At 65.5% G+C, this 19,886-nt stretch overlaps 3 protein-coding genes across 3 annotated transcripts in view; all 3 read left to right on the forward strand.

Moving 5' to 3' along the window:
• The first annotated feature begins 4,283 nt into the window (after window positions 1-4,283).
• SYT8 (synaptotagmin 8) lies at window positions 4,284-6,400 on the forward strand. Its single transcript, XM_055583248.1, has 7 exons — window positions 4,284-4,383; window positions 4,484-4,650; window positions 5,022-5,120; window positions 5,248-5,646; window positions 5,732-5,837; window positions 5,931-6,064; window positions 6,167-6,400. Exons 1-7 carry the CDS (start codon window positions 4,290-4,292, stop codon window positions 6,398-6,400), a joined length of 1,233 nt encoding a protein of 410 aa, XP_055439223.1. The 5' UTR covers window positions 4,284-4,289.
• A 2,509-nt stretch (window positions 6,401-8,909) lies between these two features.
• On the forward strand, window positions 8,910-10,477 carry TNNI2 (troponin I2, fast skeletal type). Its single transcript, XM_055583249.1, has 6 exons — window positions 8,910-8,945; window positions 9,201-9,242; window positions 9,334-9,462; window positions 9,607-9,696; window positions 10,006-10,182; window positions 10,288-10,477. Exons 1-6 carry the CDS (start codon window positions 8,910-8,912, stop codon window positions 10,381-10,383), a joined length of 570 nt encoding a protein of 189 aa, XP_055439224.1. The 3' UTR covers window positions 10,384-10,477.
• Window positions 10,478-19,188: 8,711 nt separating this feature from the next.
• LSP1 (lymphocyte specific protein 1) overlaps window positions 19,189-19,886 on the forward strand; it is a 38,453-nt gene continuing 37,755 nt past the window's right edge. The window contains exon 1 of the mRNA XM_055580520.1: window positions 19,189-19,407. Coding sequence (XP_055436495.1) covers window positions 19,340-19,407 — 68 coding nt within the window. The 5' untranslated portion in view covers window positions 19,189-19,339. The remainder of the gene's footprint in view (window positions 19,408-19,886) is intronic.

A 19,886-nucleotide genomic window follows, 5' to 3' on the forward strand; every position in this document is an offset into this window, starting at 1 on the left:
AGCATCCCGTCCAGGAGCCCCGCCAGGGTCTCCATGTGGCTCTTGGCTGCCAAGCCGCCGTCTCGGGGCCGCGGGGCTGGCCTGGGGCTGCCAGCTCTGTTTGGTTTTCCCCTTCCTGCCCTGGAACCTCAGACGCCCGTCTGGCCGTGGAGGCGCCCAGATCCTGGGAAAGGCACAAAGGCCCTACACAGTTGGCCTGGGAGAGCCCCTCGCGGGGCAAAGGCTGCAGGCGGCCCCGCACCCCGCGCCCCCATCACGCCCGCGCACGCGCCTCGCCCCCGCAGCACGGGCGCTCCAGCAGGCCTCTCCTGGCCCCAGAGCTGTTTCGCTGCTCCTTTCGAGCCTGCATCCCCAGGTGGGACAGGCAGACGGACCCGGACCTTATCCGGGGGAACACGTGCCCAGGAGGACATGCACGTTCCCAAGCGCCATGTGCCCCCAGAGCCACACGTGACCAGCCGGGACACACATGTGCCCACGCATGCACGCGCATCCCATCTGTGCTGTCCCCAGAGCAGCCTTGGCACCTGGGCCCAGTGTCCCGGAAGTCCTGCCCAACGAGCCCTGTGGGCTGGCTAAGCATTAACCAGCCCCACGTCCGGCCGTGGGTTGATAATGGGTTGGGAGACACCCTGACCTGGGTGGGCCTGTCGGAGCTGGACCCGGGGAGGGACCAGACCCGGAGTGACTGGACCAGATAAACTTGCCAGAGCAGAGTGGAGGTCCGATGACCTGCCCTGCTGGGCCCACTGAAGCAGGAGGCACGAGGGTAGAGTGGAGCAGGACTTCCACCCGCTGCCTCCTCAGCTAGGGCCACAGGCTTGAATAGAGTGGCCTCCAGAAGGCTCCCCGGGCTCTGGAAACCAGCAACGGAAGGGCCGACAGGCCCAGGCAGTCACCAGGGAGGGCGCCTGGCCCCGCTCACTTTGCTGGGTGCCAAGTGCCCCCGGGTTCGGCTCCAGCGGACCCAGAAAGTCGCTTGCCTCCAAACCCAGGAGTCCTCCTGACTCGGAACACATCCCCCAGTGTAGACAAACCGCATGCAGCCCGATCTCTCCACTGCCCCACCTGAAGGTCAGCCCCAGAGGGCCATCACTGTCCCCAGCAGGACCTTTGGGAGGACCTGCGATGCCCCAGGGGAGCCCTGCGGGTGGGGTCCTGGGAGGGGCCCGCCTCCCAAGGGAGTTTCCTGGCCCCTGAGGGCCAGCAGTTCCGGCCCTGAGGTGGGGCTCCCCGAAGCCCTGCCTCCCACACCCCGCCACCCCCCCACCCCACCCCAAGCAGAGTTTCCAGCCACTGGAGGCTGAGCAAAGCCGTGCGCTCGGGCACTGTCTTCCAGCGCCCAGGGCCGAGGGGGAGGCCGGGAGGCCAGGCGTCAGGTGAGAGTGCGTGGAGGCCGGGTGGGCCTGCCACCCCCTGACGTCCGGGGGAATCCTGTTCTTCTGGAAGGAGGCCCACAGAAACTTTGTTTCCGGGAAGAATCAAGCATTCCAGTTAGACCAAAGGTGGAGGGGTCAGTCAGCGCAGCTTCGGTAGGTGCCCGGCCCCAGATTGACAGGGAGGCCCTCCCCCGGGGACAGCGGGCATGCCCCACTGGGGGAGGACACAGCGTGGAGCCCAGCGTCACTCCTGCGGGTCCCAGGGCCCGGAGTGGCCAGGGAAGGCTTCCTGGAGGAGGGGGCTCACTCACGTCTCCAAGGCCAAGCAGGATGGGGAGGGGGCGGCGGTGGGAAGGTGATGGGGCAGGAGGAAAGCTTGGCAGCTGGGGGAGCAAATGGGCCTGTGCCGGGAGGTGGGGAGGAGGATGCACACTGCCCGGAGGGAGAGAGCAGGGTGGCCTGCAGGGAACCATGGAGGAGGTGGTGGGGGCTGAGACTCCGCTGAGACACCAGCCCCCGCTTCCTGGGAAAAGCAGCCTCAGCACCCGGGAGGTTTTCCCCAGCAGGGCCACAGAAGGTACACTCCAGGAGGAACTTCCTGCCTCCTGAGTGGCTGGTGGAGGGGGCGGGGGGCCTGCCCAGGCAGAGAGGGCATCCAGAGGCCGATGCGGGGACAGGGAGGGCTGAGCAGGGCCCGTGGGGCCGCCCCTGGGCCACCTGCCCTCCTGGGGCCCCTGCGAGCGCACCCCAGGACCCCGGGCCTGGACACAGGCTGGCGGCCCAGCCCGGCCGGTGGAGCAGACAGCGCCACCTGGTGGCCACGTGCAGGCCAGAACCTTAACCACCGCGGGAACCGGGCAGTCCAGGGGGACCCTGCGCCTGCCCAGGCCTCAGGGCCCTCATCGCTCGTGGCCGGTGTGCCCAAGGGCCCGCAGTCCTCTCGGGTCCGCTCCCAGGCCCCTCTTGCGGTTCTGGGACTCCCCCTTCTCCAAATCCCGGCGGTTCGAGGTCCATGGCTCTCCGGTCAAACAGGAGGAGGACACCAGCCAAGTGGGGTGCGGGGAGGGCACACGCACGCACACTCACACACACACACACACAGGCATGCACACTCACCCACACACACACACAGGCATGCACACACCCACACACACACACACAGGCATGCACACACACCCACACACACACACAGGCATGCACACTCACCCACACACACACACAGGTACACACACAGATGGGAATTCTGGGCTGACAATGACCACCGACCCCGTATTCTCAACCATGAGAATCAGGAAGGAAGCTGTCTTAACCCCAGGACGCACTATGGCTCTGACATTTCAGCAGGTAAAGGTGGGCTTTCAGACTCCGCGTCGACCGCAGGGCTGCTCCAGGGGCCTGTGGGCCCGTGGCTCTGGCCAGCCCACCCAGGGCACTCCACCAGCCGGCATAGGAGTGGTGAGAGGGGCCGCCCGGTCCTGTGAGCACCCCGAGTGCCCCCACACTCCACCACCAGGGCCTCGCCAGCGGCCCCCCAGCCAGGACCGGCTCCACAACTGTGGGGCTCACGCAGGGCTCGGGCGGCCTCTTGCTCCACACCTGAGCTCACCAAGCTGGCAGCGGCGGGAATTAGAGCAAAGCCAGCCTCCGCTCTGAGTCCCAGCCTCCGCTCTGAGCCCCAGCCTCCGCTCTGAGCCCCGGCCGGCCTGACGCCCCTTCCTCATGTGGGTGGCTCCCGGGGGCTGGGGCCTGCCCGCTGCGGTTGGACAGCCCCTGTGGGGACGAGACAGGTGCATTTGGGGGGAAGGGGAGACAGCCGGGCTGTGCAGCAGGACCCCCGCGGACAGGACACCCCGCTTTGAATGTGGCCCCTCCTTCAACAGGTTGGGCGGGTGCTGGCGGGGGCACTGAGACTGTGAGAGCTCGGTGGGGCCCTCTTCCGACCTTCCCCGCACTTTGCAGCAGGGTGGGTGGGGGGCACGGTAGTGTGAGGTACAGCTCTGATGCCTGCCTGTTCCTGGGGGGCTGGGGCTGGGGCTGGGCCGGGTCCCATGACCAGGCCGCTGGTGCCCCCGGGAGGAGGGGATCCCAGGACAAGCTGTTGCGGGGAGACTCGCATGGCCTGAGGTCTCAGTGTGCGGGCTGTGGGGGTCCCTGCTGGGGTCCCTGTGGGCGTGCTCCTCCTGAGTGGTGGGCTGCACTGGCCCCGCCCTCCATCCCCCCAGCAGCAGAGCTGCTGAAGGGTCGGGGACAGGTAGCCGGGCAGGAATACCAGCTGCGCCCAGCTGCACCCTGCCCTGCCTGCCCCCACCTTGCCATGCCCCTCGTGGCACCTCCGTTGGCCCGGACATGCTCAGATGAGCCCCTGCTGACCCTGGGGGTCCAACCCCCACTCCCACCCCTCCTGCACCCCTGTGATCCTAGCACAGCCCCGGCCCCCCAGAGCTTCCACCCCCAAACCCCCAGTTGCTCTGGGGCTGGTGACCCACAATTGAACACGCTCCACCCGTGTCACTAGCAAACCGTGGTGGGCTCAAGGGAGCCAGGGCCCAGGGAGAGCGGCCAGGTGGGAAGGGGCTTCCTGGAGGAAGGCGGTGGAAGGCTCTCAGGAGGCCGGTGGGGGCAGGGTTGGGCTGCCCAGGCTGGGCCTGCTTGGCGGGGCTGGGGAGGGGGTAATGGCCGGGAGGCTGGGCCCACGGGGGCGAAGCCAGCTCTTTGGCCAGGGCCCAGCGCCTCCCTCCACCTAGCGCCGCTCGGAACGCTCGCCCTGGCCACCCCAGACAGCCTCCTTTCCCGGGCAGACTGAGCTGGCTGCTGCTGGGCAGATGGGATGGTGGGCAAGGTCCCCATGGGTCACCCTCGTGAGTGACCTGGCTACCCGGGCCATTTGCTCCAAGGCAGCGGGGCCAGGAGATGGGACGCCCTCCAGACACCCACAGTGCCCACGCCCCGGCGGGCACCACAGCCGCTCCTGGGCTCACACCGGACCTCGCTACCCCTATCCCCTGTGAGTCTGGGGGCTCGTGGGGGACAGTGCAGATGGCCCAGGGGGTGGGGGGCGGTCACTGTCCACAGTGGCGTCTCAGGCCGTCTCTGCGCCACCCCAGGGCTCCGCTGGGCACTCATGGCTGCTGCCGTCATAGCGGGCGCCCTCCTTGCATCCTGCCTGCTCTGCACTGTCTGCTGCTGCCACCGTGGGCGCCGCAGGAAGAGGCCCAGAGACAAGGAGGCTGTGGTCCTGAGCACCACTGGGCTCACCACCACCACCCACCTGGTGAGAGGCGGGCACCCAGCTCCCTGTGGGCCAGGGCCGGGGCAGCTCGGGGGCCAGGCTTGGGGGCCAGCTCTGCCCCCAGGGTGATTTGGTCTGCCCAGGGCAGAGGCAGGGGCCTTCCCCACAGGGGAGGTGGCAAACAAAGGTGAGCGGGGGCTCGGGCCACGGGGAGCCACAGAGGTTCCGGAGGAAGGCAGTGGCCTGAGAGGTGGATTGGGGGGCATGGCGGCCAGTCTCACAGGGCCGAGAGGAGGGTGGCCTTCCAGTGGCCGGGAGGTCTGCTCCGCCGTGGACCTGCTGCCTGCGGGGCGAGGGCTCCGATAGGCACAGGGTGCCAACACAGCGGTCAGCATTCTCATGACGCCACTCAGGTGCAGCCGGAGTTGGGTAATGTGGCATCTGGACCTGGGGGTGCCCAGCAGTGGGGGCGCCTGCAGCTGTCCCTGGAGTATGACTCTGGAAGCCAAGAGGTAAGGGGGTCCCAGAGGATGTGTGGGATTTTGGAGGGGTGACGACGGAAGGGCGGGCGCCCAGTGCTGGGTGGCGCAGGGCTGACCAGGGAGGGGCCCCTGGCTGAAACAGCCCCCTGGCTGCTAGATCAGGGTGGGCCTCAAGCAGGCCGCAGACCTGAGGCCCGGGATCCCGGGCGGCACGGCGGACCCCTATGCCCGCCTGAGCCTGTCCCCGGACGCCGGGCGCACACACGAGACAAAGGTGCACCCTGGCACGCTGTGCCCCGTGTTCGAGGAGACCTGCTCCTTCCACGTGAGTCAGGGCTGGGCCCGGGGGGCTGGGCGGGGTGGCCGGCGGCTCACACCCCTCCCGCAGGTGCCGCCCGCCGAGCTGCCCGGGACCTCCCTGCGGGTGCTGCTGCTAGACCACAGGCGCCTCTCCCAGCACCGGACGCTGGGCATGCTCAGCCTGCCGCTGGGCTCCGTGGACCTGCAGCACGTGCTGGAGCTCTGGCACCCGCTGGGCCCACCCGCCACAGCCGAGGTGAGCCCCCCTGCCCCGGGCTCCCACCCCCCCGCCCGGCTCCGCGTGCTGGGGGGCAGCTGAGGCCCTCTCGTGCCACCCGCAGCCTGAGCAGACCGAGGAGCTCTGCTTCTCGCTCCGCTACGTGCCCGGCTCGGGCCAGCTGACCGTGGTTGTGCTGGAGGCCCGAGGCCTGAGCCCGGCGCTGGCAGGTGAGAGCTGGACCCACCCTTCCACGTGGACAGAGGAACCCAGGGCTCAGCCCTCAGACCTGGGAGGCCCTCTGACCCCTTTCACTCTCCCAGACCCCTATGTGAAGGTCCAGCTCCTGCTGAACCAGAGAAAGTGGAAGAAGAGAAAGACATCGGCCAGGAAGGGCATGGCCACCCCTTACTACAACGAGGCCTTCACCTTCCTCGTGCCCTTCAGCCAGATCCAGGTGGGCTGCCTGGAGGAGGGGGCGGGGGGGTACCTCACTCAGGGCCAAACTGACCACTGTCTCTCTCCCCCTCCTCCCACACCTCTGCCTGCTTCTACCCAGAGCGTGGATCTGGTGCTGGCCGTCTGGGCCCGGGGCCCACAGCTGCGGGACGAGCCTGTCGGCAAGGTGCGGCTGGGCTCCCGGGCCGCTGGGCAGCCCCTCCAGCACTGGGCGGACATGCTGGCCCAGGCCCGGCGGCCCGTCGCCCAGTGGCACCGCCTGCAGCCAGCCAGGGAGGTGGACCAGGCCCTGGCCTTGCAGTCCCGCCCGCGTCTGCCCTTGCCCGGCTTCTGAGGGTAGCCCTGGGCCTGGGTCTCCCCGTGCACACTGCCCCAGGGCCCGCCGTAATAAACGCCTCCCCCCTGCATCGTGTGTCCTTCCTGAGCTCCGCAGGCATGGCAGGGTCAGGGGCTCCTGACACGGTCACGGCCCCTCCCCTGGACAGGGAGAGGGTCTCCTCTCGTGGCTCGGCCAGGCCTTGAGGCCTCTGACTGGCGCCTGACACCCGAGTGAGGGCAAAGGGGCCCCTCCAGGCCCGCTGGGAAGAGCCAGGAGATGGGGCCCCCATCTGTGACTAGAGAGTTAGAGCTGAGCCCCTGCGGACACACTGGGCGAGAGGCAGATGTTTGGGGGTGGTGACAGTGGGCGGAGGGAACCCCAATTCCTGGGGCCACCCCAGTCTCCCACAAAGCCCCCAAACTGACTGGATGGTGGTGCGAGGCCTCCCCTGCACGCGCAGCAGGGGGCAGTAGTCGCCTGCAGAAGCCACCCTGGGGCCTTTGGGGGCTCAGCCTGGCCCAGAAAGCGGCTCTAATCCCTACACATCTGGACGGCTTTAGCTCTCCCTGACCCTCCCCATGGCCGAGAACCCCCAGCTCGGAGGATGCCAAGTCATGGTCGTCCGGATGCCTCTGCTGGGTGGGGGCCAGGGCGGGGGGCCGCGGGCCCGGGGCTGGGGTGAGGCGGGTAGTGCTGGGCCTGCCTGAGCAGCCAGGCGGGCCCTGGGCCCCTTCGGGTCAGGGAGAGGTTCCCAGGCGGGTGGCGCCGAAATCCTGAGTTTGAAGGATGTATTCCGAGCAGCGCGGGGAGCCAGCCCAGGGACAGGGTGGTCGGGCAAGGCTGCACGTCCATCTGGGACCTCCCATCCTGTTCTGGGAGGAAGGTGGGACCCCGGCCCTGGAGGGCAGTCCCCCCACCCTAAGCCCAGAGCCCCGAGTGCATCTGCAGACCCCAGAGGCCGTGCCTGGGGTCTGGCCTTGCCCCAGGCCAGCCTGAGGCAGGGAGCACGTGAGCAGCTCATGCCCAAGCCGCCCACTGGGCTAGAGGGGACTGTGGGCAGCAGAGTGTGAGCAGGCTGCTGTTTCCCGGGGGCCCAGAGGCCTGGGGAAGCCGAGGGGCCCCAGGGAGGGCCCTGACTCTGGGCAGACGGGGCTGGGCCGGAGTGACCCCTCGGCTGACCTCTGAGCCGGCACCATGGCTGCTGAGGCTGTCAGGCTGTCCTCAGGCTCCTTGCAAGATACGAGGGAGGCAACTCGAAGTCGTCACCTCACCCTAAATAGACCAACCCAGCCTCAGCACCCCCTCCCAAGACTTCTTGGCCTGGATGGCAGCGGCAGCGGCGGCTGGGCCAGGCCAGGCGGCTGGGCAGGTGGGGAGGTCCCTGTGCCCCCATTGGTCTGAGGAGGACTCCATGCCCTTTCTGAGCGGGGGCCCAGCCCGGGGGAGGCCATTTATAGCCCTCCCCCGGACCCACCAGCCCGACTCGCCGCTGCCGGCCTGACCTCGGTCCCAGCGCCGCTGCCCAGACGCGAGGTGAGGCCGGCCCGGCCCGCTGAGGCCAGCACGGGCGTGTCTGGGGTGCGCTCGCAGAGGGACTTCTCCGGGGCCAGGGTGGGGGTCCAGGGTCTGAGGGCTTCTGCAGAGCAGAGGGCTGCAGGGAGATGCCTCCGGAGGGGGCTGGCATGGCATGGGGTCCTGGACGGCACGGTGACAGCCAGGCCTCAGCTGTGGGCTGTGGGAAGGGGACTTCACGGAGTGAGGGACCCCAGGCCCTACCAGGAGGCAGCATCTTGTGTGCACTTGGGCCAGAAGCCGAAGGAGCAGGGCTAAAAATAACCGGTGGCTCAGGCGGCCACCTGTGCTGGCCAGACCCACCCTCCCGTGGGGACAGCTGCAGCAACTCCAGGCCCGCGGGGACGTTTCGGGCACACTTTCTCCTCTTACTGCACCCCCCCGCCCTGGGGAATTCCAAGACATGGCCCTGAAGGAGCTGGGGGTGGGGGGCGGGTTGGTGCTCCCCTGGCCCCACTGGCTATAGGGCAGGCGGGCAGGGGCCCTGACCCCCCACCTTTCTCTCCCGCAGGCTATCAGCTCAGGAGCGCACGATGGGGGAGTAAGTGTAACCCTCAGCCCGCTGCCCCCAGGGCCCCCACCCCCCAGTGCTGGGTGGGGGTCTCCGCGTGTCCCCACCTGGCCACCCTGTGCGCCCACCCGCCCCATCACACAGCCCCATGGCCCTAACCTCTCTTCTCTCTCCCCCACCCCCCGCCCGCCCTCCGGGGACAGTGAGGAGGTGAGTACGAGCTTTGGGGTAAAACGCTGAGGGGGTGGGACCCTCAAGTTAGGACAGGCCTGAAGCTGGAGCTCCAAGGCCCAGGGAGACTGCCTGTCCCCCTGCGGGCGACACTGCCCCACCCCACCCACTGAGACTGGCAAACGGAGGAAGTGCTCTCTGCTGCCCCTCCCACGGGCCAGGGGAAGTGGGGCTGCGGCCTGCTCCCCGGGGAGTCGCTTCTCCTTTCTCATGGCTGCACCCCGCCCCCACCCCTGGGGCCCGAGGGTCTTCCCTGCCCTCCTCCCACCCTCCCTGTCTGAAGTCCCTTCTCCAGACCCCCGCCCTCCCCACCAGAAGGGCTGCCCCAGCAAAGGGTCACCACGCAGCCTCGTGTCCCGGGCTGGTGTCCCCCCACCAGGCCCAGGCCCCGCCGTACCTCGGGCAGGACGCAGGGCTGGCCGGGTGGGCAGGAAGGGGTGCGGGGTGCCGGGACCCCCCACCGGCTGGCCCTGACTGCGCCTCCTCTCCCCTGCCCTGCAGAAACGCCACAGGGCCATCACGGCCCGCAGGCAGCACCTGAAGGTAGGTGCAGGCCCGGGGAGGGCGGCCCGGGGGCTCGGCGGCCCGGCCAGCTGTGCCCCTCACCGCCCGCTGCCCGCCACCCCACCCCCAGAGCGTCATGCTGCAGATCGCGGCCACTGAGCTGGAGAAGGAGGAGGGCCGCCGGGAGGCGGAGAAGCAGAACTACCTGTCAGAGCACTGCCCACCGTTGCACCTGCCCGGCTCCATGTCTGAAGTGCAGGTACCCAGGGCCCCCTGCATCGTGGGCCCCGTCCCCGGCCTGGCCCGGCCTCCCCCTGGGTCGGGAGGACGAGCGGGGCGGTCAGGGCGGGTGGATGCCAAGCATGGGGTCACCCGCCCACCCACCCGCGACCTCCGCCGCCAGGAGCTCTGCAGGCAGCTGCATGCCAAGATTGACGCGGCCGAGGAGGAGAAGTATGACATGGAGATTAGGGTGCAGAAGAGCACCAAGGAGGTGAGGGCAGGAACAGCGCGCGGGCCCGGGGCGGGACCCATTCCCGACGCCCGCCCGAGCAGCGGGGACGGCATGCGGGCCTGGGGCGCGGGTGCCCCGACGGTGGGGAAGGCGCGTGGGACCTGGGGTGTGGGCGCCCTGGCGGCAGGACCCATCCCCGATGCCCGCCCGAGCGGCAGGGAAGGCACATGGGCCCGGGGCATGGGCGCCTGACGGCGGGGAAGGTGTGTGGGCCCGGGACGCGGGTGCCCTGGTGGCGGGACCCAGTCCCTGACGCCCGCCTGCCCTGCCCTGCTGCCTGCCCTGCAGCTGGAAGACATGAACCAGAAGCTGTTCGACCTGAGGGGCAAGTTCAAGCGGCCCCCTCTGCGGCGCGTGCGCATGTCGGCCGACGCCATGCTGAAGGCGCTGCTGGGCTCCAAGCACAAGGTGTGCATGGACCTGCGGGCCAACCTCAAGCAGGTCAAGAAGGAGGACACCGAGAAGGTAGGTGCCCCGCCAGCGGCGGCAGGCTCAGCCGGGGGCCTGCCTGCGGCCGGACGTGGGGGCCGTGGAGGCGGGGCGCCGGCCTGAGCCCTGTCCCACCCGCAGGAGCGCGACCTGCGGGACGTGGGCGACTGGAGGAAGAACATCGAGGAGAAGTCGGGCATGGAGGGCCGCAAGAAGATGTTCGAGACCGAGTCCTAGGCCCGTCACCCCCGGCCGCCGCCCGGCGCCCCTGCAGCCTGCAGGGGGCCCTGAGGCTGACTTGGCGCCTGTCAATAAAGGATTCCAATCCCCACGCCTGCGCCTCCCTGCCCTGGACCGGCGCCGCCCTGTCCACAGGCCGCCCTGGGAAGGCCCTCAGACGGTGCCGGGCTTGGCACTGGGGAGCCACACGCGGGCTTTGGGGGTCCCGGCTGTCCTGGGAGGGCCGTCTCCAGGCCAGTAGCCCTCCTCCTCGCCCTTTCAGAGCGACACCCTGAGATGAGCGATCGTCTGTTGTTGCTGTCAGAGGCCTCCTCGGGGCCCAGAGACACTGTCCTTGAGGCCCTGGTCCACGCAGGAGCCTGGGGGGCCTCCCTCCCCGTGCAGGCAGCCCATTCCTACCAGCTGCCCTTTCCCAGGCCCCAGGCCCCAGGCCCCCAGAGGGGTTTGGGGGACGGTCCTGGACCAGACTCCTGGGGGCCTCGAGGGGCTGGTGTCTGTCTCCCCCTGGAAACTGGTGACGGAACAAGGCAGGCCCTCTCTAGGCCCAGCAGGAGGCCTGGTCCTCCTTCCTGCCTGCCCCGGCCCTGTCCACCCCCACATCGGGGGCAATGTCCCTGGCAGGCCCAGACAGGACTGTCACGGCAAGGCCGCCTTCAGCCTCCTCCTAAGGGATGACGGCGTGGTCCACGAAGGCCCCGCACTCAGATCTCTGGGGGGGAGGCCAGGCCGCAGTGGTGATGGAGTGGCTGTCCACCCTGCCCTTGCCCTCGGGAGGCCCCCACGACTGATGTGCAGGGGCCCGGAGCCTTGAGCCTTGAGGGAGGGACGTCAGCCTGCCCGAGGCCTTGGCCAGTCCCGCTGCTGGCCCTGCTGCTGCAGCGTGGGGACCGGGCTCCGTCCTGCGAGCACCTTCCTGTGGGCCCTCCTGCTTGGCTGCCCTGTGACTCGGGGCAGGCCCAGTACTACTGCTCCCGACGGCGGGAGGCTGCTCGCCGAGTGCAGAGCCCAGCGCGGGCAGGCGGCAGGCAGTGGGCTCCAGGACTGAGTGGGCTGCGGTGGCCAGAGCTCCCAGGGGCGGAGGCGGTACCTGCCCCCCACCCCGCGGGGCTGAGGGCGGGGCTCCCCAGGGATGCAGCCCCCACAGGCGGGACCAACTCCGGCGGGTTTGGGGAATGATCTTCTTGCAAGCAAATGTCAAACACGAGGTTCCAGAGAGTGACTCCCTGGGCTGGGGGCAGGTGGGCGTGACGCTGTGCTTGGGGCAGGGCAGGAGACGTACGGGGGTGTGTGCTCAGTCGGGTCCAACTCTGCGCGACCCGGTCGCGTGTAGCCCACCAGGCTCCTCTGTTCACGGAATTCTCCAGGGAAGAATACTGGAGTGGGTAGCCATGCCCTCCTCCAGGGGGTCTTCTCAACCCAGGGATCGAAGCCACATCTGCATTGGAGGCGAACTCTTAACGGTCTGAGCCACCTGGGAAGCCCCCAGACTTATGGGTACAGAGGGCCACGGGAACCAAGCCAAACCGGCAGACACCCACCCAACGCAGCTCGGCTGGCCCCACACCCCTTGCGACCCCCTGAGGGTGGCACCCCTGGGTGACCTCACTAGCCATGTGGACATGGGCCCAATCCGGAAAGCACGTAGTCCAGCAGCGGGCAAGTGTTGAGGGCTCTGCCTTCTAGAAAGTTCTCTGCAGCGTGGAGAACGGTCGGGGCTGGAGGCAAGAGGGGAGCCACTGTTACCCCCTGCGGGCGGGCGGAGAGCGGCAGTGGGTGGAGAGAGATTCGAGAGGCAGAGCCCCCAGGACGCGGTGGACCAGGGAGACGGGGCACCCAGGCCTGTGCCCAGAGCTGGTGTGGGGCTGGCTTTGCAGGGGGAGGACGTGGCTGCTTCCAGACAGACAGCTGGGCGCAGGGGTCCGGGCTGAAGACGGGGTCTCAGCGTCCTCAGCTCTGGGCAAGATCCCTGGCAATGGATGGGGAGAGGCAGCGACTCCTAGAGCGCCTGAGCTGGACGCTGCCCAGAAGGAGCCCCGAGGGCAGGAGGAGGGCAGCAAGACGTGCAGAGGATGTGCCCACCCGGGGGTGATGCTGGAGGTCAGGGAGGAACACAGCCACGGCAAGTCCCGGGGGACCTGGCTCGGCTGGGCCAGGGGTCCGGGTGAGGCTGGCAGAGACTGGCTGGGTGCTCCCCGGTGGTGCGGGTGTGTACGGGTTTGGGCCTGCAGCTCGCTCCATCCTGCCCTTGCGAGGGTGCCCAGACACCGGGGCCTCGGTCCCTACACCGATCTCCAGGAAGTGACCAGGCCTCAGGGGCGGACGGCTGAGCCCAGGGGCCGTGGGTGCACAGAGACCCAGGACCGTCTCGGGGTCAGAAAGAAAGAGGGCAGAGCGAAGACAGAGCAAAGCAAGTGAGGGGAGGTGGTCGGCAGGCATGAGTGGCCGGTGAGCGCTCAGCGGTGGACTGAGGTCGAGTCTGCGCTATGGTCAGGGGAGAGGGCTGCTCCTGTTTTAGGAAAGAGACCGTGAGTCCTCAGGAGTAGAGGAGGCTGGAAGAGGGACAGAGAGATGGCAGGTGGCGGAGCTGAGGATGCGCAGGGGCTCTGAGGGTTGAAATAATTTCCTCCCAATTAAACCTTTTTAAAAAAAAAAAAAAAAGTCAAACCAAGAAAACTCTTATACAATGGCAAAATGGTTGTTCTTCATTTGCTCAGTTGTACCTAACTCTTTGAGACCCCATGGACTGCAGCACACCAGGCTGCCCTGTCCTTCACTGTCTCCTGGACTTTGCTCAAATTCATGTCCATCGAGTCAGTGATGCCATCCAACCATCTCGTTCTCTGTTGCCCCCTTCTCTTTCCCAGTATCAGGGTCTTTTCCAATGTGTCGGCTCTTTGCATCAGGTGACCAGCGTACTGTTGCTTCAGCCCTTCCAATGAATATTCAGGATTAATTTCCTTTAGGATTGACTGGTTTGATCTCCTTGCTGTCCAAGGGACTCTCAAAAGTCTTCTCCAACACCACAGTTTGAAAGCATCAATTGTTCATCACTCAGCCTTGTTTATGGTCCGACTCTCACATCAGTACATGACTACTGGAAAAACCATAGCTTTGACTATACAGATCTTTGTTGAGAAAGTGATATCTCTGCTTTTTAATACACTGTCTAGGTTTGTGTAGCTTTTCTTTCAAGGAATAAGCATCCTTCAGTTTCATGGCTGCAGTCACCATCTGCAGTGATCTTGGAGCCCAAGAAAATAAAGTCCGTCACCTGATGGTGGGAGGCGGGGAACCCAGACAGGGGTCTCGGGAGGGTCCCGGGCCCATCCTTCTTCAGCAGGTCGGGCGAGTGTGGTGGGCCAAGGAGACAAGGCAGGGCAGGAGGTGCCAGCCTCAGGGACGGGGCGCTGCCAGGGGCCCACTCGGGAGTGGACAGAGCCCTGTGGACTAGGACGGGCTGTGGCCCCTGCGTTCTGTGCACCTGTGAGACAGGCTTCCCTCCCCCTTCACTTGCACCCTCACCTGGCTAAGGGAAAGCAGGGGGCATCCATCTGGGGGGCCCACGGGTCTTCACCTTCTTAGCTTAGCCCCTGGCAACCTGTCCACATCTGTCCCCCCTGGCCCCCAAATACCAGCTTCATCTGCACCCAGACCTGCTCCCCCTCCAGCCCCAGCCCTGGGCCTCCTTGTCACCCTCCTCCCTAACCTCCGCTCACTCCCCCTCACAGCAGCTTGGCCTCGGTTTACCCAACTATGAAATGGGTTTGCAGGTGAGTATGCCTGCCTCACAGGACGGACAGGTGAGGACGGAGCTCTGACTCCTTCTGGGAGTCCTCCCAGCTTCCCCAGTCACTCCTCCATGACACGCCTGCCTCAGTGCCAGGCCAGGAAGTCTCTCTCTCCTGGACTCTGCCAAGAAGCCTTCGGTGAGCCCTCGGGGCTGAGGGCACGCGGTCTGGGCCATGATGACCTTGTGTAGAGGGGAGATACCCTCAGCTGGGGCAAGAGTTTGCATGCCCGCTGTCCACACTGGGCGCCCAAGGCTCTGCTCATGTCTGGCCCCCATTCCTGACCACCCCATCACCAACCTCCTTGCTGGACTCCTGGCCTTCGTCCTCCATTGCCCTGGGGTTTGGGGAAGACCCCCAGATGGGCTTTCCCTGCTGTGAATCAAGATGGCTGGGACAAATATCAATAACCTCAGATACGAAGATGATACCACTCTAACGGTGTTACCGTGGACCCTCCGCCTGGAATCCTTCACGGCCAGCCTGGGGGCCGTCCCCCTCCTCGCAGCTTCTCCTCCCAGAGCTCTGCTCCTGGAGGTTCTCGTTCCGTCGCTCAGCCATGTCCGACTCTTAGGGACCCCGTGGACTGCAGCACGCCAGGCTCTCCTGTCCTCCTCTATCTGCTGGAGTTTGTTTAAACTCATGTCCATTGAGTTGGTGATGCCATCCAACCATCTCATCCTCTGCCCTCCCCTTCTCCTTTTGCCTTCAATCTTTCCCAGCATCAGGTCTTTTCCAACAAGATGTCTCTTTGCGTCAGGTGGCCAAAGTATTGGAGTTTTAGCTTCAGCATCAGTTCTTCTAATGAATATTCAGGGTTGGTTTCCAAGGGACTCTCAAGAGTTTTTCTCCAGCACCACAGTTTGAAAGCATCAATTCTTCGGCGTTCGGCCTTTTTTATGGTCCAACTCTCACATCCATACATGACTATTTGAAAAACCATAGCTTTGACTATTCAGATCTTTGTCAGCAAAGTGGTATCTCTGCTCTTCAATACACTGTCTAGGTTTGTCATACGTTTCCTTTAAACAAGCAAGCGTCTTCTAATTTCATGGCTGCAGTCACCATCTGTGGTGATTTCAAGCCCAAGAAAATAAAACTGGCCACTGCTTCTCCTTCTATTTGCCATGAAGAGGTGGGACTGAATGCCACGGTCTTCATTTTTTGAATGTTGAGTTTTAAGTCAGCTTTTTTACCCTCCTCTTTCACCCTCATCAAGACACTCTTTAGCTCTTCTTCTCTTCCTGCCATTAGAGTGGTGTCATCTGCATATCTGAGGTTGTTGATATTTCTCCAGGCAATCCTGATTCCATCTTGTGCTTCATCCAGCCCAGCATTTCACATGATGTACTCAGAATATAAGTTAAATAAGCAGGGTGACAACATACAGCCTTGATGTACTCCTTTCCCGATTTTTAACCAGTCTGTTGTTCCATGTCCAGTTCTAACTGTTACTTCTTGATCTGCATGCAGGTTTCTTGGGAGACAGATAAGGTGGTCTGGTAGTTCCATCTCTTGAAGAATTTTCCACGGTTTGTTGTGATCCACACAGTCAAAGGCCTTCTTGTAGTCAATGAAGCAGAAGTAGATGTTTTTCTGGAATTCCTGTGCTTTTTCTATCGTCCAACGAATGTTGGCAATTTGATCTCTGGTTCCTCTGCCTTTTCTAAAGCTCATACATCTGGAAGTTTTTGGTTTACATACTGCTAAAGCCTAGCTTGGAGGACTTTGAGCATGGCCTTGCTAGCATGTGAAACGAGTGCAACTGGACGGTGCTTTGAACATTCTTTGGCTTTCTGGCAATTCCAGGCTCACTGAAGCTGCCCCCCTTGCAGGGAGACCCAGCCAGGTGCCCAGGGGTCCCAGCCACACCCCTCGGCCTGACCCCCAGCCCCCATCAGGGGTCACGTGTGTGCACAGACACCCTTGTCTCCTCCCCTGTCTCCTCAACCCTCACCTGTCTCCGGTGGCTCCTGTAGCCCACCTGCCGCCCCTGGGCCCCCACCTGACCTGGCCTCTCGGTGCAACTGCTCAGTGTGGACACACTCTGTCTGCCCAACGGTCATCCTTCCTGGCCTCCCTCTGGCCTGCCCCCCTCCCCCCTTGCAGACTCCCTGGCCCTTTCTGTCCCCAGGCCAGGACCCCAGGGCCCAGCTCACCTGATGTGGGAGCACGGGGTTGGGGGAGCTGCACCACCAAACCCTGAAGCTCGTCCCCGAGTAAAGCCCGCCCAGCGTCATGCACACTCGCGCGCGAGGAAGCCTGAGCGCATAAGGAGGTCACAGTGCAGCTGGAGACCCCGGGCCTCCCTCCGGCCTGCTCACCGCCAACCGTCTCTCTCCCAGCATCTCCCTGCTGTGCCCACACCCATACAAACCCCACAGGACGCCTCTGCTGGGGTTTCTGCAGTTGGCATCTGTGTCCGGATCCTCCCAAGACCCAACCTTCTCCCACCTCCTGTCTGTGCTCGCTGATGCCATGCCTGGGTCCCCAGCACCTCCAGGAGCCCCGACTTCTCACCTCCCGTCCCCAGCCTCTCTCATGGTCTCTCCACTCCTCCCCTGCCAGCCGGTGCTCCAAGGTCCTCAGAGGAGGGGCCTGGGGCTCCAGGATGAGTGCGGGCCCCCTCCCCTCCCACCTGGATGGGGCTGAGAGTGAAGCACTCTTGGAGCTAAGCCCCGAGGTGTGGGGCTGTTTGTTACGACCACTCCTTCCTTCCCTGGCTGGCACATCCCTGAGTCAGCGTCCAGGGCACCGACGAAGGTGAAGCACAGCCCAGCAAGTCCAACAGCAAGACTCACGTCTCCAGGCCTGGAAGCCAGAATCCCAGATCCAGGTGCGGGAGGGGCTTGCCCTCCTGAGGCCCCTCTCCTGGGTGTGCGGATGGCCGTCCCCTCCTCACGTCCTCCAGGGTCGCCCTCTGAGTGTGTCTGAGCCCTGACCACCTCTTCCTACAAGGACACCGTCAGCACTCCCACCGGATCAGACCTGCGTCACCCTCTTCTGCCTTGACCTGGCCCTGCGCCGACCACTTCCCTGATTTTGACCCCTGCTCCTCACTCACCCCACCCACTGTCATTCACCACCTGCGCCCCCAGCATCTCATCACTGGGTCATTGGAGGGTGTGGTCCTGACCCTGCTTTCCCCAGGGACCTGTGTCACCTGGGCCTCGGAGGCCACCTCGTCCGTGGCCCAGCCTCCCCAGGGTGGTCTGCCTGGGCGTCCCGCAGGCTTAGTCAGTGCACCTGGGCCCTCCTGCCCCCGTCTGCCTCGCCCAGACCTCCTCCCGGCCAACCCCTCAGGACCTGCACACCTTAGCTCAGCACCTCAGGGGCTAGAGGCCTCCCTGGTACCCACCCCGCCCTCCCGTAGGACTCATCGTTGCCCCTGATCCTTCGTGTCGCTGGAGACTGCGCCGGGCTGGAAGCGAGCAGGGGCTGAGCATGGCCTCTGCCTCCTGAAGGCCCCTCTGGAGTCTGTGTGATTGATGGCATGTCTGCTTCCTGGGTGGACCCTGAGCTCTTCCAAGGAAGGCCAGCTCTCCTCACCTGCGCCCCAGTGGGGCATAGGGGCCCTGGGACTCGGACGCTGGATCACCAGGGGTGCCGTCTGCCTCTCGCGCATGGGCTGGACCTGGCAGAGTGGAGGAAGGGGTAGAGGTGTGAGGAGGGCGGGCCCGGGGCATTTGTGCCTGGCACTGTGAGGTTCTAGCACACGCACACAGAAACGGGGTGAAGGGAGCAAGGGAGGCTGGAGGCATGGTCAGCAGCTGGCCGGCCCCGGGACAGGGAGGGGAGCTGAACGCGGGGTCGGGCAGAACCTCAGGGCAGGAGCTGGACCTCAGGAGGGGAGAGGGTGGCAGAGCGAGATGCAGCCAAGGAGACCCGGTGAGCGAGGGGACGCTGCCCCCCATGGGCCCCAGAGCCCTGGAGCACCCTCGGGCGCGGCTGCCATGGGCCCCCACCTCCCAGGCGTGGAAGCAGGGTGTCTCTCACCCTCCGGCTTCAGCAAGTGTTGGGGCCTCTTTGCTGGACACACAGCAGGAGGCAGGGGTGTGAGCGTCCTGGAGCGGCTCCCACACCTCCTGTCCTGGAGCCCAAGGTGGGGACCCAGTTGTCACAGGGGCTCCTCCCGGCCCCTCCCGTGGCTGGTGGTTTCCTGGGGCTTTTCGGTTTGAGGCGCACCACCCCCACCTTGCTTTCATATTCAGTTGGTGTCTCCCGACAGGCCAGAGTCTGCCTCCAAGTTTCCCCTTTTTGTACAGACATCAGTCATCCTGAATTATGACCTAGTGACCTCATCTTAACTGATTGCATCTACAAAGACCCTATTTCCAAATAAGGTCCCGTTCTAGGGTGCTGGCCAGCGGGACTCCAGCCTACAGATTTGGGGACACAGTTCAACCCCTCCACAGGAGGGATCCGTTGTTTCTGGGCCTTCGAGGGTGGGGAAGGGCAGAGAGGACACGCTGTGGAGGGCCCCAGAGTCTGGTGAACACTTGGTGGTGCGGGCCAGTCCCGAGTCCCCCGGCCATGGGGCCTGGCAGAGTCCAGGGGCAGCAGAGAGGCCCCAACAGTTGAGGAAAGTCAAGAAACTGTGAGCAAACGCAGGGGTGGGTGAGGGGGCACCTGGAGGCAGGGCAGCTCAGGCTGGGCCCCAGAAGTCTGGAGAGCAGGGACCAATGAGGCGTGAGCCAGCCCATGGCCCAAGGCTCGGGATAGGGGACCATGCTCTGGGAGCGCACGCAGGAGACGCCACCCAGGGAGGTCACCAGGCTTCACGTGGAGGCTTCAGGACCGGGCCGTGCCCTCTGCCTGGGAACAGCAGCCGTGCAGAGGTGGACTTCGAGGCCGGGACCGTGGGTGGGTGTGGGGCTCCCGTGCGGGGTCCCAGCCCCCACACCCTGCACCTGAGCCTCACCTCCGCCTCTGGGCCCTCCAGGCCCCTGCAACTTGCTTAACGCTTCCTGGTGACTCGTGTTTTTTTTCTCTTCTCCTCTTGCAGCAACAGATTAGAAAACAACACCCCAACCCCAGCCCTGATGCGCTCCAAACCTCAACCTGCAGCCGGAAGGGGGAAGTGAAACCTGGCTGGGGGTGGGGGCTCCAGGGCGGCCGCCCCAGGAAGTGCCCAGAGCTGCAGCTCACACGCACAGTGAGGACCGATGGCGGAGGCTCCCGGCCACCCCGGCTCCGAGGAGCGGCGGGAGCTGCTGGCAGAAGAAGACACAGGGTAAGGCCCGGCCAGGCCATACGCACGCTCAGGCCCGCACAAGCCTTTGCATCTGCATGTTGTGGGGCTGCGCTTAACCCGAGGTCTGCGGCACAGCGGGTCCGGATGCGGCTCACAGGCTGCAGGGCGTCTTCCTGGGTCCCTGTCCCCACCCTGCCCGGGCAGCTAGATGCCTCTTCCGTCTACCGCTGCAGCTGGGCCTCGCTGGGAAAGGGGGGTTCACCCACCCGCCAGCGGGATGCGAACCGGGCTCCAGGCGGGCTGGATGCCCAGGGAAGAGCCCAGGCCTCGGGCAGGCAGGGCAGAGACGGTGAGGGCAGGAGGTGGGGCGGGTCCTGTCCAGGAGGCCTGGCCAAGAGGGGTTGCTCAGCCTCGGGAGCCTCGAAGCCTGTGCTGGGAGTCTGACTAGGCCCTCTCCCGGGCCGCCCTGCTCCGCTGGGGTTGAGGAGGCAGAGAGCGCTGCAGTGTCTGAGTGCCCG

The sequence above is a fragment of the Bubalus kerabau genome, chromosome 5, assembly GCF_029407905.1.
Source record: "Bubalus kerabau isolate K-KA32 ecotype Philippines breed swamp buffalo chromosome 5, PCC_UOA_SB_1v2, whole genome shotgun sequence".
NCBI classification, from domain to species: domain Eukaryota; kingdom Metazoa; phylum Chordata; class Mammalia; order Artiodactyla; family Bovidae; genus Bubalus; species Bubalus kerabau.

Excerpts from the sequence above, each read along its gene's own strand:
- TNNI2 (XM_055583249.1), top strand. The coding sequence starts at position 8,910 with ATGGCTGCACCCCGCCCCCACCCCTGGGGCCCGAGG. Across the intron at positions 8,946-9,200 it reads CCCACCCCTGGGGCCCGAGG|AAACGCCACAGGGCCATCAC; the intron begins GTCTTCCCTGCC and ends CCTGCCCTGCAG. Across the intron at positions 9,463-9,606 it reads GCTCCATGTCTGAAGTGCAG|GAGCTCTGCAGGCAGCTGCA; the intron begins GTACCCAGGGCC and ends CTCCGCCGCCAG.
- SYT8 (XM_055583248.1), top strand. The coding sequence starts at position 4,290 with ATGGGACGCCCTCCAGACACCCACAGTGCCCACGCCCCGGCGGGCACC. Across the intron at positions 5,121-5,247 it reads ATGACTCTGGAAGCCAAGAG|ATCAGGGTGGGCCTCAAGCA; the intron begins GTAAGGGGGTCC and ends CCTGGCTGCTAG. Across the intron at positions 5,647-5,731 it reads GCCCACCCGCCACAGCCGAG|CCTGAGCAGACCGAGGAGCT; the intron begins GTGAGCCCCCCT and ends TGCCACCCGCAG.